Genomic DNA, 12091 nt, shown 5'->3' on the forward strand with positions numbered 1-12091 from the left:
TAGAAGAACGACAAAAATGCTTTTTGCTCGCGTCTTTAACGCGGTTTGTTGACTTGTCATCGCCGACGCTGCCTCTGCTGCAGTCGACGTCAACGTCGCAGTCATCTTTAGCTTTAGCTATAGCATTTTCAAGGTCACGCGAGCATGCGAAATTTTTGAGGAAAGAGAAGGCGCAAACAAAACGCGCTCATAGATATCAGCCTACAATATGCATACAACAATGTGTGCAAGTGCATGTGTGAGTGTGTGCACTCGTCTTCATACATATGTGTGTGTGTGTGGGAATAGAAGTTAAGTAACAACAACAATTGGAATTAAAGCACAGTTGGGTTGAGCGACCCGCCTAGCAACACGTGGTCAGCCACGCCTCTGGCAAATCGCTCAATGCCCCCTTTTATGCCTTCACACACACACACACACAGAGACACGCACACCCAGTGCTATTTATAGACGCAGCAAATACGCATGTGTGCTTGTGTGTGTGTGTTCACTGCATTGCATTGCTTCATGCTCCACGCCCACACGACGGCGACACGACGGGACACGAAGCTACGTTTTGCTCACCGAATTCGGATTCGGATTCGATGTCGACAAAGTGCAAATTGCAAACAATGCAAATGGCAAAAACAATTTTCGCAAACTTCGTTAATGCAATCATCCCTTCCCAACCCAACGTTTCTTTGTTGTTTTTTGTTGTCGTTTTCTTTTGAGTCTCAATTTGTGTTATTCTTTTATTTGCTGTTTGTTATTGCAAATTGGCAACGTGCGCCAAGTCGCATTTCATTTATCGTTTCGTTTTTGCATGCACACACACACACACACACACGCAGACTCAGACAATTGAAAGTCAAAAGCAAAAACAAAAGCAAAGACACAACACAACGGGAAAAGAAAGAAGACAGCAAATCAAAATCAGTTTGTCAAACAAATGCAAAGATCGGAAACTTCTGGTTTTTGTTTGTTTGTCAAGCAAAACCAGGAAAGTGAGAAAGAGAGAGAGAGAGAAATCAATTTAAATGATAATATTCTAATTAATTAAAAAAGCTTAATATCAAGCTGTATCAATAAATTGCAATTAATTATTAGACGAATAAATTTTAGTTGCTACAAATTCAAGAAGAATTTTGCAATATACAATCTAAAATTCGAAAAGAATTATTACAATAAATAATTTTAATGCATTAAATTGCAATATGAAAGTGCGTTAAATGAATTTAATTTGTTTTGCAAATTTCTCTATGTTTTGTCTTGATCATGTGATCGCTTTGTTGGAGAATTTCAGCTAAAATCAACAACAATAATAATTCTAGTGCACAAATGAAATATGTAAGAAGCAGCAACGAAATTGTATTTAAAGCTAGTCAAACAAAACAAAAACAAAAACAAAACCAAAAAAAAATGATGCTTGCTGCAGCGGATGGCGTGACGTTGGCGTCGCTGCTTGCAGCACAGCTGCGTTTTGTAGTTCATACTTGAGGTGACCTTGAAAAAGTTTAGTAACATTTCGCATTCTATATATACACACACGTAGTATGTGCATACATATGTACATACATACATATATATTTTGTGGCGCAGCGCAGCGACGTCGCTTTCATTGTCTGTGTGTCTCCTTATGCTGCTGCTGTGCTTTGCTTAATGCATTGTTGTTGTTCTTATTGTTGCTGTTGTTGTTGCTTTCACTCTGTTGTCGTTTGTTTTTGGCACCTGATTGGACGCCTCTGCCGCTGTCGCCGCTGCGGTCGCAGTCTCAGTTACTGCCTGCGTACCTGTTTGCAGCAGCGCAGCTGACGCAAATTCACACTCACATGCTCACATACACATACACACAGGCTATCTCACTGAGAGCGGCGCTACGCGTATGTATATTTCTAGGTTATGGTCAAGGCGACTGCGACGTAGATTTGAAGGCTACACACACATACACACATTCGCTTCACACGTAAACATAAGTGTACGCCTGTGTGTGTGTTTGTTCTCAGCAAAAACCCAATTTTTAAGTGTTTGTGAGGCTCGAAAAAGTTCAGTGATAAATTTTGCTGCTTTCTTTTGGTGTTTTCATTTGTTTACGTCGCCGACGACAGCGACGGCAACGCGACGCTCCGCACGAAGTCAACAACGCGAAAGAGTTTCACATAAAAAAACAAACAAAAAATTAATAGAAACTGCGCAGCTTGCCTAATGCGGCTGATTAGACAGCGATAAAGGTGTGTTGAACTCTGCAAAAATATACTTAACACATGCACACACACGCCTACATATGCACATACATATGCACATACATATGTACATACATATGCTCGTATGCTCAAGCACACACACACATTCATAAAGAGGGGAGCAGCTAAAAATCAAAACATTCGGAATAAAATCGACACTATTTTAATTAAATAAAGGTTGCGCTAAGAGAGCGGCGTTGTCCACTCTCTCAATTTAGTATAGCACACTACGTCAGTGACTTTACCTACATATGTATGTATGTATGTATGAATTTACACAATTATTTTTCGTTGACTGCAGCACACGAAATTTACCGATATTTGCATTTATTTAACTTGCGTTTAACACTGATTGCACTAGTGTGTACTTTGTCACCGGAAACTCGCGGCGATTTTCTAAACACTCAATACTTAATATTTTGCACAAATATATTATTTGACAATTTAATGCGAGTTTTCACAAAGCTAACTTGCAAACTAAAGCGCGCGTAGTTTTGAATCAACGTGAAGTTGGCTGCGCTCACGTGAAGTTTGTCACAAACGCTCATCGTGATATATCGATAGACGTGTGCTTACCAAACAAACTGAAATGAAGTTGAAAAACAAAAAACCATATAAAATACTGATTTCCATGATTGTTAGAAAATTTATTGTTTATTGATCGCTTTATTGATTGTAAAGAATATTGTGGCTGAGCAATTTCCGTTTGCCAACACTTTGTTTACATTGGTCAGGGCATCGCAACGTAAAATATCGTACAGGGTGAAGAGGGCGCGCAATTTGAAATAGTCATGAAGTTGCATTATTCTAGTATTAAATGTAAACAAGTTTACCAGTTTCTATATAGATTTAAATATATGTAATTTCTTATGTATTGACAGTTGCAATAGTTGTCAATATCTGCCAATAAGTTTACGCATTTTCCAGCTCGGCTATCTTCGTGCGCTGTTTGTCAACGTAATTTATTTGTAGTGCTTCACCTAAGGTACACATTTTTATACATATTTATTTATTATAAATTATTACAATTTTTTTTTAAATCCTTGCATGAATTTTAAGTTTTTTTCATAAAATTAGAAAACAAAATCGATGTCAGGCCAAGAAAACCAATCGATATTTGCAGTTCGATGTATCGCTTGAGTGTTATCGATGTTGTGCCGGCTCTATTGCAATCTGCTAAAATAATTTGTGCGCTTCAAATACCGCACAAGCTAAGCAGGTGCAACCGCAACAACAACAAAAACAACAAAGAAATGGACAGTGAAAGTGGCGGCAGCATGGATATCGATGGGACAACAAGCGGCACGTACAACAACACTGCAACCGCAACAACAGCAGCAACAACAACAACAACAGCACACCGGACACATGGTGAGTGAGAGAGTCGGCAAATGTGGAAGAAGTGCATTAAAAAGCTTTTTGTTGTTTATGTGTGTGAATAGATGGCAATAATAGTGATTGTGAGTCGGATGAAGAGTGGCATTGGCGCTGCCAGCCCATCGAAGCGGTGCAACGTGGCCTGCAGCCCTACGAATTGGATCATGTGCCACCCGTTTCGCCCAGTGCGGGGCACAAAGTGTTGCATCGGCATCCGATACGCGAGTCGCCAACGAAGCCGCCACGCCCCTTTCGTGGGACACACAAATGGGATGCGAAGCATGTGCGTCTGCCGTGTGCGCCCGAAAGTAAATATCCCGTGGAAACGGACGACGGCAGCTCCGACATCGAGTCACGTTGGGCGATGATTGGACGTGCCTTGTTGCGTCCGATAAACAACAGCAAACAGTTGCAGGCGGCGATACTCTCGTACAACAGCACCTACAAAGGCCAATGGGGCTTTGGGGCGTTGCACAAGCTCTTCGACGACGAGCTGGACGAGAGCGAGACGCGTGTCTTCTTCGAGGATCTGTTGCCGCGCATCATACGCCTGGCATTGCGACTGCCGGAGCTGTTGCAGGCCTCGATTCCGCTGCTGAAGCAACAACACAGCTGTGCATTGACGCTGACGCAGGAGCAGATCTCGTGCCTGCTGGCCAATGCCATGCTATGCACATTTCCACGTCGCAACACGCTCAAACGCAAATCCGAGTACAGCACATTTCCCGACATCAACTTCAACAGGTTTGCTCTGGTTTTAATGTGTATCAAATTGTAACTGAATTTCAATTCTCACTCTGCAGACTTTATCAGTCGAGTGGCGCCTCGGTGCTGGAGAAGCTCAAGTGCATCTTTCACTACTTTCGACGCGTGAGTCCAACGGAACGCGATGCCAGCAATGTGCCGCCCGGCTGTGTTACCTTCGTGCGTCTCTGCGGCAAGCCCGAGCAGCAAGTGCAATGGCATCAGAGCAGCGCCAGCTTGGCGAGCATTCCGCTGCACGTGAACGCGGGAGGAACCATTGAGGATCAGGGCATTGGCCTGCTGCAGGTGGACTTTGCGAACATGTATCTGGGTGGCGGTGTGCTCGGTCAGGGCTGTGTCCAGGAGGAGATACGGTTTGTCATCTGCCCGGAGTTGTTGGTCTCCAAACTCTTCACCGAATGCTTGCTGCCCAACGAGGCGCTGTTGATGGTGGGCTGTGAACGCTATAGCAACTACACGGGCTATGCCGGCAGCTTTGTGTGGGAGGGCAACCATGAGGATCGGACTCCATACGATAGCTCGCGACGTCGTCGGACTGCAATTGTGGCCATCGATGCTCTGAGTTTTGGCAAAACTTCAAAGGCGCAACAATATCGCGAGGATCTAATGTTGCGTGAACTGAACAAAGCTTCCATTGGCTTCAAGTATCTGCTGAGTGGAACGACGACGACGCCGCCGCCTGGTGTTGCCACCGGCAATTGGGGCTGCGGTGCCTTTGGCGGTGATCCGCATCTCAAGGCCTTGATACAGCTGATGGTTTGTGCGCATCACAATCGACCCTTGGCTTACTTCACTTTCGGCAATTGCCAACTTCGCGATGATCTGCAACAGTTGTGGCAACTCTTTCGCACTCAGAACACAAGCGTGCAACAGTTGTGGTCGGTGTTGCGACGGTTTAAAAAGGAGTCTGGCAGTCGGACGTTGCAGCAATTTGTACGCGACGAGTTGCAGCGATTGCAGCCGCAACTTAACGATGATGACGATGAACTGGAGCAGGCGATGTTGCAATGTGAAGCGGCTGCTGCGGCTGCGGCTGCGGCTGATGAACAGCATTCAAAGGCAAAGACAACAACAGAAGTGACAGCACTAAAGAGTCCCGATTTATTTGCAGATGATTCGTCTGACAATGACATTGAGCTGGACGATGGAGAACAGCTTGACAAAGACGAAGCAGAGCAGGAGCAAGCGAATGCCATGATGTCCGCCGCCAGTCTCGAGAGCAACACAAATGCAGCTGCAATTGCTGCGGCGATTACGGCTGCTGCCAGCACCAGGCAATTGACACTGCTCGAGATGCTCGATCGACACTACGATCAAGGTCAAGGGCAGCCCAATGGTGGCTCAAAGCGACAGCATCAATCATCGATTAGCTCGGACAAGTGCCTGAAAACGCGCAAGGATTGCAACGATGGCGATGCCAGCAGCAGTAACTTTCGATAAGAGACGAGGCATTTATCATATTTTTGTGATTGCATGCCGCTAAGCGAGTTGCTCTTAACTGAAAGCGTGTCGATTTCAACAATGACGATACCAGCAGCAGTAATTTTCGATCAAAAGATGACAACATTATATTATTTTGTTTAAGCGCGAATTGTATGCCGCTAAGCGAGTTGCTGTTAAGTGAAATCGTGTCGTTGCAAACTTCATTTATCAAAAAATGCAACGATGGCAATGCCAGGAGCAGTAACTTTCGATAAGAGACGAGGCATTTATTATATTTTTGATTATATGCCGCTAAGTGAGTTGCTGTTAAGTCAAATTGTGGATGCACATCTCGATTACCAAGGATTGCAACGATCAGTAGCAGTAATTGTCGATAAAAAAACGTGACATAATATTATTATGTTTAAGTGCGAATTGTATGCCGCTAAACGAGTTGCTGTTAAGTGAAATCTCGATTACCAAGGATTGCATTGATCAGTAGCAGTAATTGTCGAGAAAAAAACGTGACATAATATTATTATGTTTAAGCGCGAATTGTATGCCGCTAAGCGAGTTGCTGTTAAGTGAAAGCGATGCACAACTTAGTTCCCAAATCTGTTAGATGTGTTGCCATCTCTTTCGCTTCTGTGTTACATTTAATATTTATAAAAACAAATTGTATTCTAATTAGTTTTGCTAGCAATTGTGAATTTAAATCGTAGATTTAAACAAATTGTTATTCAGTAATAAGCTCAACTCAGCTCTTTACTTTACTTTTTTTTTTTTGCTATGAGATTACAGCATTTGTTAAATCACTTGCGACATTCAATATTTAGTCAACCACAACCAACAACAACAACTTAGCCTAAATATATCCAAAATATTTTAAATTATGTTTAGCAAATAAATTGACATCATTTTGTTGATTATTCATAACTAAAAGAGTTACAAACAAAAATCATAGATATACATACATATATAACATATAAATACTACTAGATATAAAAACAAATATGTAATTTTTAACAAACTATTGGCAAGAGTATAGAATATTATTTAGTTTAAATTAGTTTAAAAACAATTATAAATAAAATATTAAATGTAATAGTGACCATAGTGATAATAGTTAATGGATGTCCTTGCGATCCAGGATATATACCAAGCTTATTTATTTTTGAAAAAAAGAAAATTATGATTTCATAGGCTTATCTTGACAAAAGGATCTGACAAGGACATATCACAGTTACTAGTACTATCTATTTGCATTCAATGATTTTTAGTATCCTTCCACAAATCTAGATTAAAAAATTACAAGTGTTGATGCCGATCAACTGAAGAGGGCCTTGGGATCCTGGCAATACAATTCCTTTGAAAATCTAGCAGGATATGGCCGCGATAGAGCTTAATTTCGAAAAAGGACCTTTCAGCTCACCCTCAAAGTATGCTATAAAAAATTGTTTTTTTTTGTGGATGCCAAGTTCAAATTTGAATATATTTATTTTGCCATTTCTCTGTCAAATCCTTAAAAATATCGAAAGGACATATCTTTTTGTGGTCAGAGTAACTAGTACTATCGATTCGCATTCAAGGATTTTTAATATCCTTCCAAAAATGGCACCGAACAATTTTTCAAGGGAAAGGTATAAAAAAATGCCGAAAATATGCAAAATTTTCAAAGTTCCGCTGTATCTCGGCCATTTGAATGACGATTAGGATTTCCTTTGGCACAAATATAACTCCAATATATACAACTCGATTGACAGTTTTGAAAGGACGAAAATCCTTACAGGACTCGAGATATAAGGACTTTGTTGTATACAGAAAATTGCGTATATCTCGGCCATATCCTGTCTGATCCTTGCAGGACATGTGTCAAACGAACTTATCTTGCACGAGCTATCATCGTGCCAAAGGACATTCAAATCGTCCTTGAGGTTCTTGAGTTATCCTGCAACTCATGATTTTTGCATGATTTTCTTGGTGCGGAGAGCAAAAAATTTCAAGTTTTGGATTCTAAGATGACACCATGTTTTTTGATATCAATCGATAGATTTCGTTGCAACGAATCGAATGCAACATGTCCCGCCAAAATGCGTAAGGATATGACTGAATAAGGATAATTTTTCGAATTTACCATAAAACAAGCAATGTGCAGAAAATAATATTTTTTGTAGCATACTTTCAGGCTGCTCCAATTTAAAGCGTGGATATCGCCATTGAGCGAGTTGTAAATTATCGTAGCATACTTTCGGGATGTGGTTATTAAAATCGAGATGTCGCCACCGAGTAAGTCATCATTCGAACTACAGAACATAGATGGCGCTATAAAATATTTGTTTGTTCAAGTGTTTTCAAAGATGGAAATAATAGAATTTACGCAGGTTAATGATAATTCGAAATTGTGTATTAAACTCAACGATTCACTTGATAATTCCGTAAGTAAATAACTTTCAAAGTTAAATAAATAGTCAGTTATTTTGTGGCATAAAACTTTATTCAGCTACACACGTGATGCAACAAACAAACACACACACAAAAATAATTCATATGTATATATAAAAAAAAAAAAATTTTGATAGTTTGTGTGCTATATTTAGGCATTATTATTATTATTATAAGTTATAACAACAACAGGATTAGGAGAACTGGAACTGGAAAGGAATTGAAACTGCAAATTTTGGTGGAAATGGGGAGAATTAGCTCAATAATGATTGCGACGCTTGTTGGATGGACAATATTCAGCGTATTCCTCCCAGGTGCAGCCAGTTCGAGTGCAGCACTCGTTGGTAATCGATGGAGTATCCGAGCGTCTGCTACGCAACAGCATGTTGGCATAGTTCACATGCAGCCAGGTCGAGGCAGCAGCAGCTGATTAGAAAAAATAAATAATTGAGATGCAAACTTTACTCTTTTCTATATACATTTTTGATCACTTACGATTGTAGCTGCCCTTCACGACTAACTCATTGCCACTTCGCTTGCGATTGCGTCGTGTCAGCCTGTAGATGTCCTTCTCACAGGCCCAAAACAGTTGACGAACCAATTTGTCGCGGCATCGCGAATGTGTTTCCCGATGCCAGACATCCTCCCAGTCCGATTGTGACCTGAATGGGTGTGTGAGTGTGTGTGTGTGTGTGTGTTCGCATTTCGAATTGCATTTAATTAGTATCTCTGCTTATGCATTTAATTGCGCGCTGCGCACTTGACAAATATTTGAGCACGAAATGATATTGAAATAAACGAATAATTATGCCACCACATTCGACTTTTTATACCCGCTACACATAGGAGTAGAAGGGTATTATAACTACGTGACTCCGTGAAATGTATGTATGTATGTATGTATATGTATGCATGTACATATATGTTTGATCAGCATCAACAGCCGAGACTGTCTGTCTGTTCAATTGTCTGTCTGTCTGTCTGTCCGTCTGTCCGTATGAACACCTAGATCTCAGAGACTATAAAAGAAAGAGCTATAAATTTTTTTGACATCACTTGTTATATTTGTAGGCAGATCAAGTTTGTTTCTAATTTTTGTCACGCCTACTTACGTTCCCACATATTGACAAAACTCGAATAAGTGTAATTTTAAAGCTAGCTAAAAATTTTGTTGCGATCAGATGAAAATTTTCGAAAAAATAAAATAACAAAAATACAAAAATTAAGACCAATTCTTTTAACAACTAAACTAAATTGGATTGAGGACGTAAGCTGAGCGAGTCACCGTTCCTTAAAAATGTAATTAAAATATAATAATATATAAAATAAATATAAAATAAGAAACAACTTTAACTTAACTGATTTGGATTGAGTACAAAAAGTGGAGCTCGTTACCGTTCGCGAAAGAAACACAAAAAAAAAATAAATATATAAAAAAAATTTAAATATATTTGAAAAAAACTGTAATAAATAAAACAACTTTAAATAAATAAATTAAATAAAATAAAAAAATAAGAAGGAATGAAAGCTGAGCTCCTCACATAAAAATAATAAAATTATGAAAATAAATAAGTTAAGTAAAATAAAAAATTAAAAAAACATTAATATCTGAATTGACTTTGATTAGGATTGAAAACTCACCGAGTCACCGTTTGCGAAAGTGAAGTAGAATTAAATATATAAAATAAAACAAATATATGCATAAGAACCAAATTTCATATAATAATTAAGTATAATATAATTTTATAAATAAAACAACTAAAAGAAAAAATAAGAAATAATCTTTAACTAAACTGATTTGGATTGAGAACGCAAGCTGAGCTGCTCACCGTTCGCAAAAGAGAAGTTGAATGATTAAAATCATACCATATCATATCAAATAATAATAATAAAATAAAAAATAAGAAAAAACTTTAATAAATAGAATAGCTAAAAAAAAAATAAAATAAAATAAAGAGTGAAGCTGCTCACCGTTCGCTAAAGAGAAGAAGAATGACTAAAATATATCAAATATATAAAATAATAATAAGAAAATAAAAATATAAGAAAAAACTTTAATAAATACAATTTCAATACATAGAATAACTTAAAATAAATACATAACATAAAAAAAGTCTTTAACAACTAAAATGGATTAGATTGAGAATTCAAGTTGTGCTCCTCACCGCAAAAGAGACGTTGAATGACTAAAATCATATGTATATCTTATCAAATAATGATAATAAAATAAAAAATAAGAAAAAACATTAATAAACAAAATACTAATAAATAGAAGAGCTAAAAAAAATAAATAAAATACATAAAATAAAATGAAGCCTTAACAACTAAACTGGATTGAGAACAAAAGTTCACGAAAGAAAAGTTGAATGAATAATATATATAAAAACAAAATTCAAAATATATATAAACAAAATTCAAAAATAAAAAAAATTGAAAAGACTTGAATAATGAAAACAGCTTAAAATAAAAAAATCAAGTAAAATAAAAAAATAGGAAAAATCTTGGACAACTGAACTGAATTAGATTCCTCACCATTCGTAAAAGAGAAGTTGAATGACTAAAATATATCAAATATATAAAATAAGAATAATAAAATAAACAAAATAAGAAAAAACTTTAATAAATAAAATACTAATAAATAGAATAACTGGAAAAATATAAAATTCCTAAAATAAAATAAACCTTTAACAACTAAACTGGATTGAGAACAAAAGTGACTAAAATATATCAAATATATAAAATAAGAATAATAAAATAACAAATAAGAAAAAACGTTTATAAATAAAAAAAAACTAATAAATAGAATAACTGGAAAAATATAAATATAATAAAGCTTTAACAACTAAACTGGACTAGGAACAAAAGTGAAGCTGCTCACCGTTCGCGAAAGAGAAGAAGAATGACTAAAATATATCAAATATATAAAATAATAATAGAAAAATAAAAATATAAGAAAAAACTCCAATAAATACAATTTCAATAAATGGAATAACTAAAAATAAATACCTGAAATAAGAAAAATCTTGGACAACTGAACTGAATTAGATTCCTCACCGTTCGCAAAAGAGAAGTTGAATGACTAAAATCATATATCATATCAAAGAATAATAATAAAATAAAAAATAAGAATATACTTTAATAAATAAAATACTAATACATAGAAGAGCTAAAAAAAATAAATAAAATAAACTAAAAAGTGAAGCTGCTCACCGTTCGCGAAAGAGAAGTTCGAGTCCCTCCTCGGTGTGCTGGAGTGCATTCGGAGTATGGATGAGCTGGAGGGCGAGCAGGAGAACAGCTCCACGCAGCGTCCAATTGCGTGGTCCGACTCCAGTTCCAGCTCCAGCTGCTCCAGTTAGGCTCATGGCTGTGGCTGTGGCTGTGGCTCTGAGTCCCGCTTCGGCTCTAGCTTTAGATCTGCCTGTGGCTCTGTGCTGAGAGCTAGAGAAGACTTGGACTTGGACACGATTTGAACGGTTCGATGGTCAACGGGCAACTGAACGCTTTGCAGGCTGCGCTCGCCGGTTTTGAAATATAACCGAGACGGCCAACTGGCGGGCATCTCTCTCTCTCTCTATCTCTCTCTCTTTCTCTCTATATGCATAATTAAATGAAATGCTCGCCACTCGCTTTATTTGAACTAATGAGGTGAACAGCAAAGAAGTGGGTGGGAAGGGGAAGAGAAGAGCATATCGCCCACTCACATATACTCACATAGACTCGTATGGAACGCACTCACTTTTGGCCAGCTAATGAAGAGCAACGGCAACAATTGTCCTCTTGTCGTCCTGACGCTTATTGCCTTGTTTATTTGTGGTCGCCGGCACAAGCAAATTGGGCACTGCATCGAATCCTTCGATGCTCCT

At 38.1% G+C, this 12091-nt stretch overlaps 3 protein-coding genes across 3 annotated transcripts in view; 1 reads left to right on the forward strand and 2 right to left on the reverse strand.

Annotated features, from left to right (window-relative positions):
* LOC132795653 (uncharacterized protein DDB_G0271670-like) overlaps positions 1 to 3022 on the reverse strand; it is a 33861-nt gene extending 30839 nt beyond the window's left edge. The window contains exon 1 of the mRNA XM_060806510.1: positions 2945 to 3022. Coding sequence (XP_060662493.1) covers positions 2945 to 3022 — 78 coding nt within the window. The remainder of the gene's footprint in view (positions 1 to 2944) is intronic.
* Positions 3023 to 3287: 265 nt separating this feature from the next.
* LOC132795758 (poly(ADP-ribose) glycohydrolase) lies at positions 3288 to 6773 on the forward strand. Its single transcript, XM_060806637.1, has 3 exons — positions 3288 to 3590; positions 3662 to 4340; positions 4400 to 6773. Exons 1-3 carry the CDS (start codon positions 3347 to 3349, stop codon positions 5799 to 5801), a joined length of 2325 nt encoding a protein of 774 aa, XP_060662620.1. The 5' UTR covers positions 3288 to 3346; the 3' UTR covers positions 5802 to 6773.
* Positions 6774 to 8284: 1511 nt separating this feature from the next.
* On the reverse strand, positions 8285 to 11730 carry LOC132796369 (probable insulin-like peptide 7). The gene is made up of 3 exons (XM_060807523.1): positions 11436 to 11730; positions 8721 to 8887; positions 8285 to 8651 (listed from the first exon to the last, which is right to left on the reverse strand). The coding sequence occupies exons 1-3, from the start codon at positions 11588 to 11590 to the stop codon at positions 8485 to 8487; spliced, it is 489 nt and encodes a 162-aa protein (XP_060663506.1). The 5' UTR covers positions 11591 to 11730; the 3' UTR covers positions 8285 to 8484.
* Positions 11731 to 12091: the final 361 nt, after the last annotated feature.

The sequence above is a fragment of the Drosophila nasuta genome, chromosome X, assembly GCF_023558535.2.
Source record: "Drosophila nasuta strain 15112-1781.00 chromosome X, ASM2355853v1, whole genome shotgun sequence".
In the NCBI taxonomy this organism is placed as follows: domain Eukaryota; kingdom Metazoa; phylum Arthropoda; class Insecta; order Diptera; family Drosophilidae; genus Drosophila; species Drosophila nasuta.

Bases quoted from the DNA above. Each gene is read 5' to 3' on its own strand.
- LOC132795758 (XM_060806637.1), top strand. From the start codon at position 3,347: ATGTATCGCTTGAGTGTTATCGATGTTGTGCCGGCTCTATTGCAATCT. The intron at 3,591-3,661 runs GTGAGTGAGAGA...GTGTGTGAATAG, and splicing joins AACAGCACACCGGACACATG to ATGGCAATAATAGTGATTGT. The intron at 4,341-4,399 runs GTTTGCTCTGGT...CTCACTCTGCAG, and splicing joins CCCGACATCAACTTCAACAG to ACTTTATCAGTCGAGTGGCG.
- LOC132796369 (XM_060807523.1), bottom strand. From the start codon at position 11,590: ATGAGCCTAACTGGAGCAGCTGGAGCTGGAACTGGAGTCGGACCACGC. The intron at 8,888-11,435 runs GTGAGCAGCTTC...ACACCCATTCAG, and splicing joins GAACTTCTCTTTCGCGAACG to GTCACAATCGGACTGGGAGG. The intron at 8,652-8,720 runs GTAAGTGATCAA...TTTTCTAATCAG, and splicing joins CGTGAAGGGCAGCTACAATC to CTGCTGCTGCCTCGACCTGG.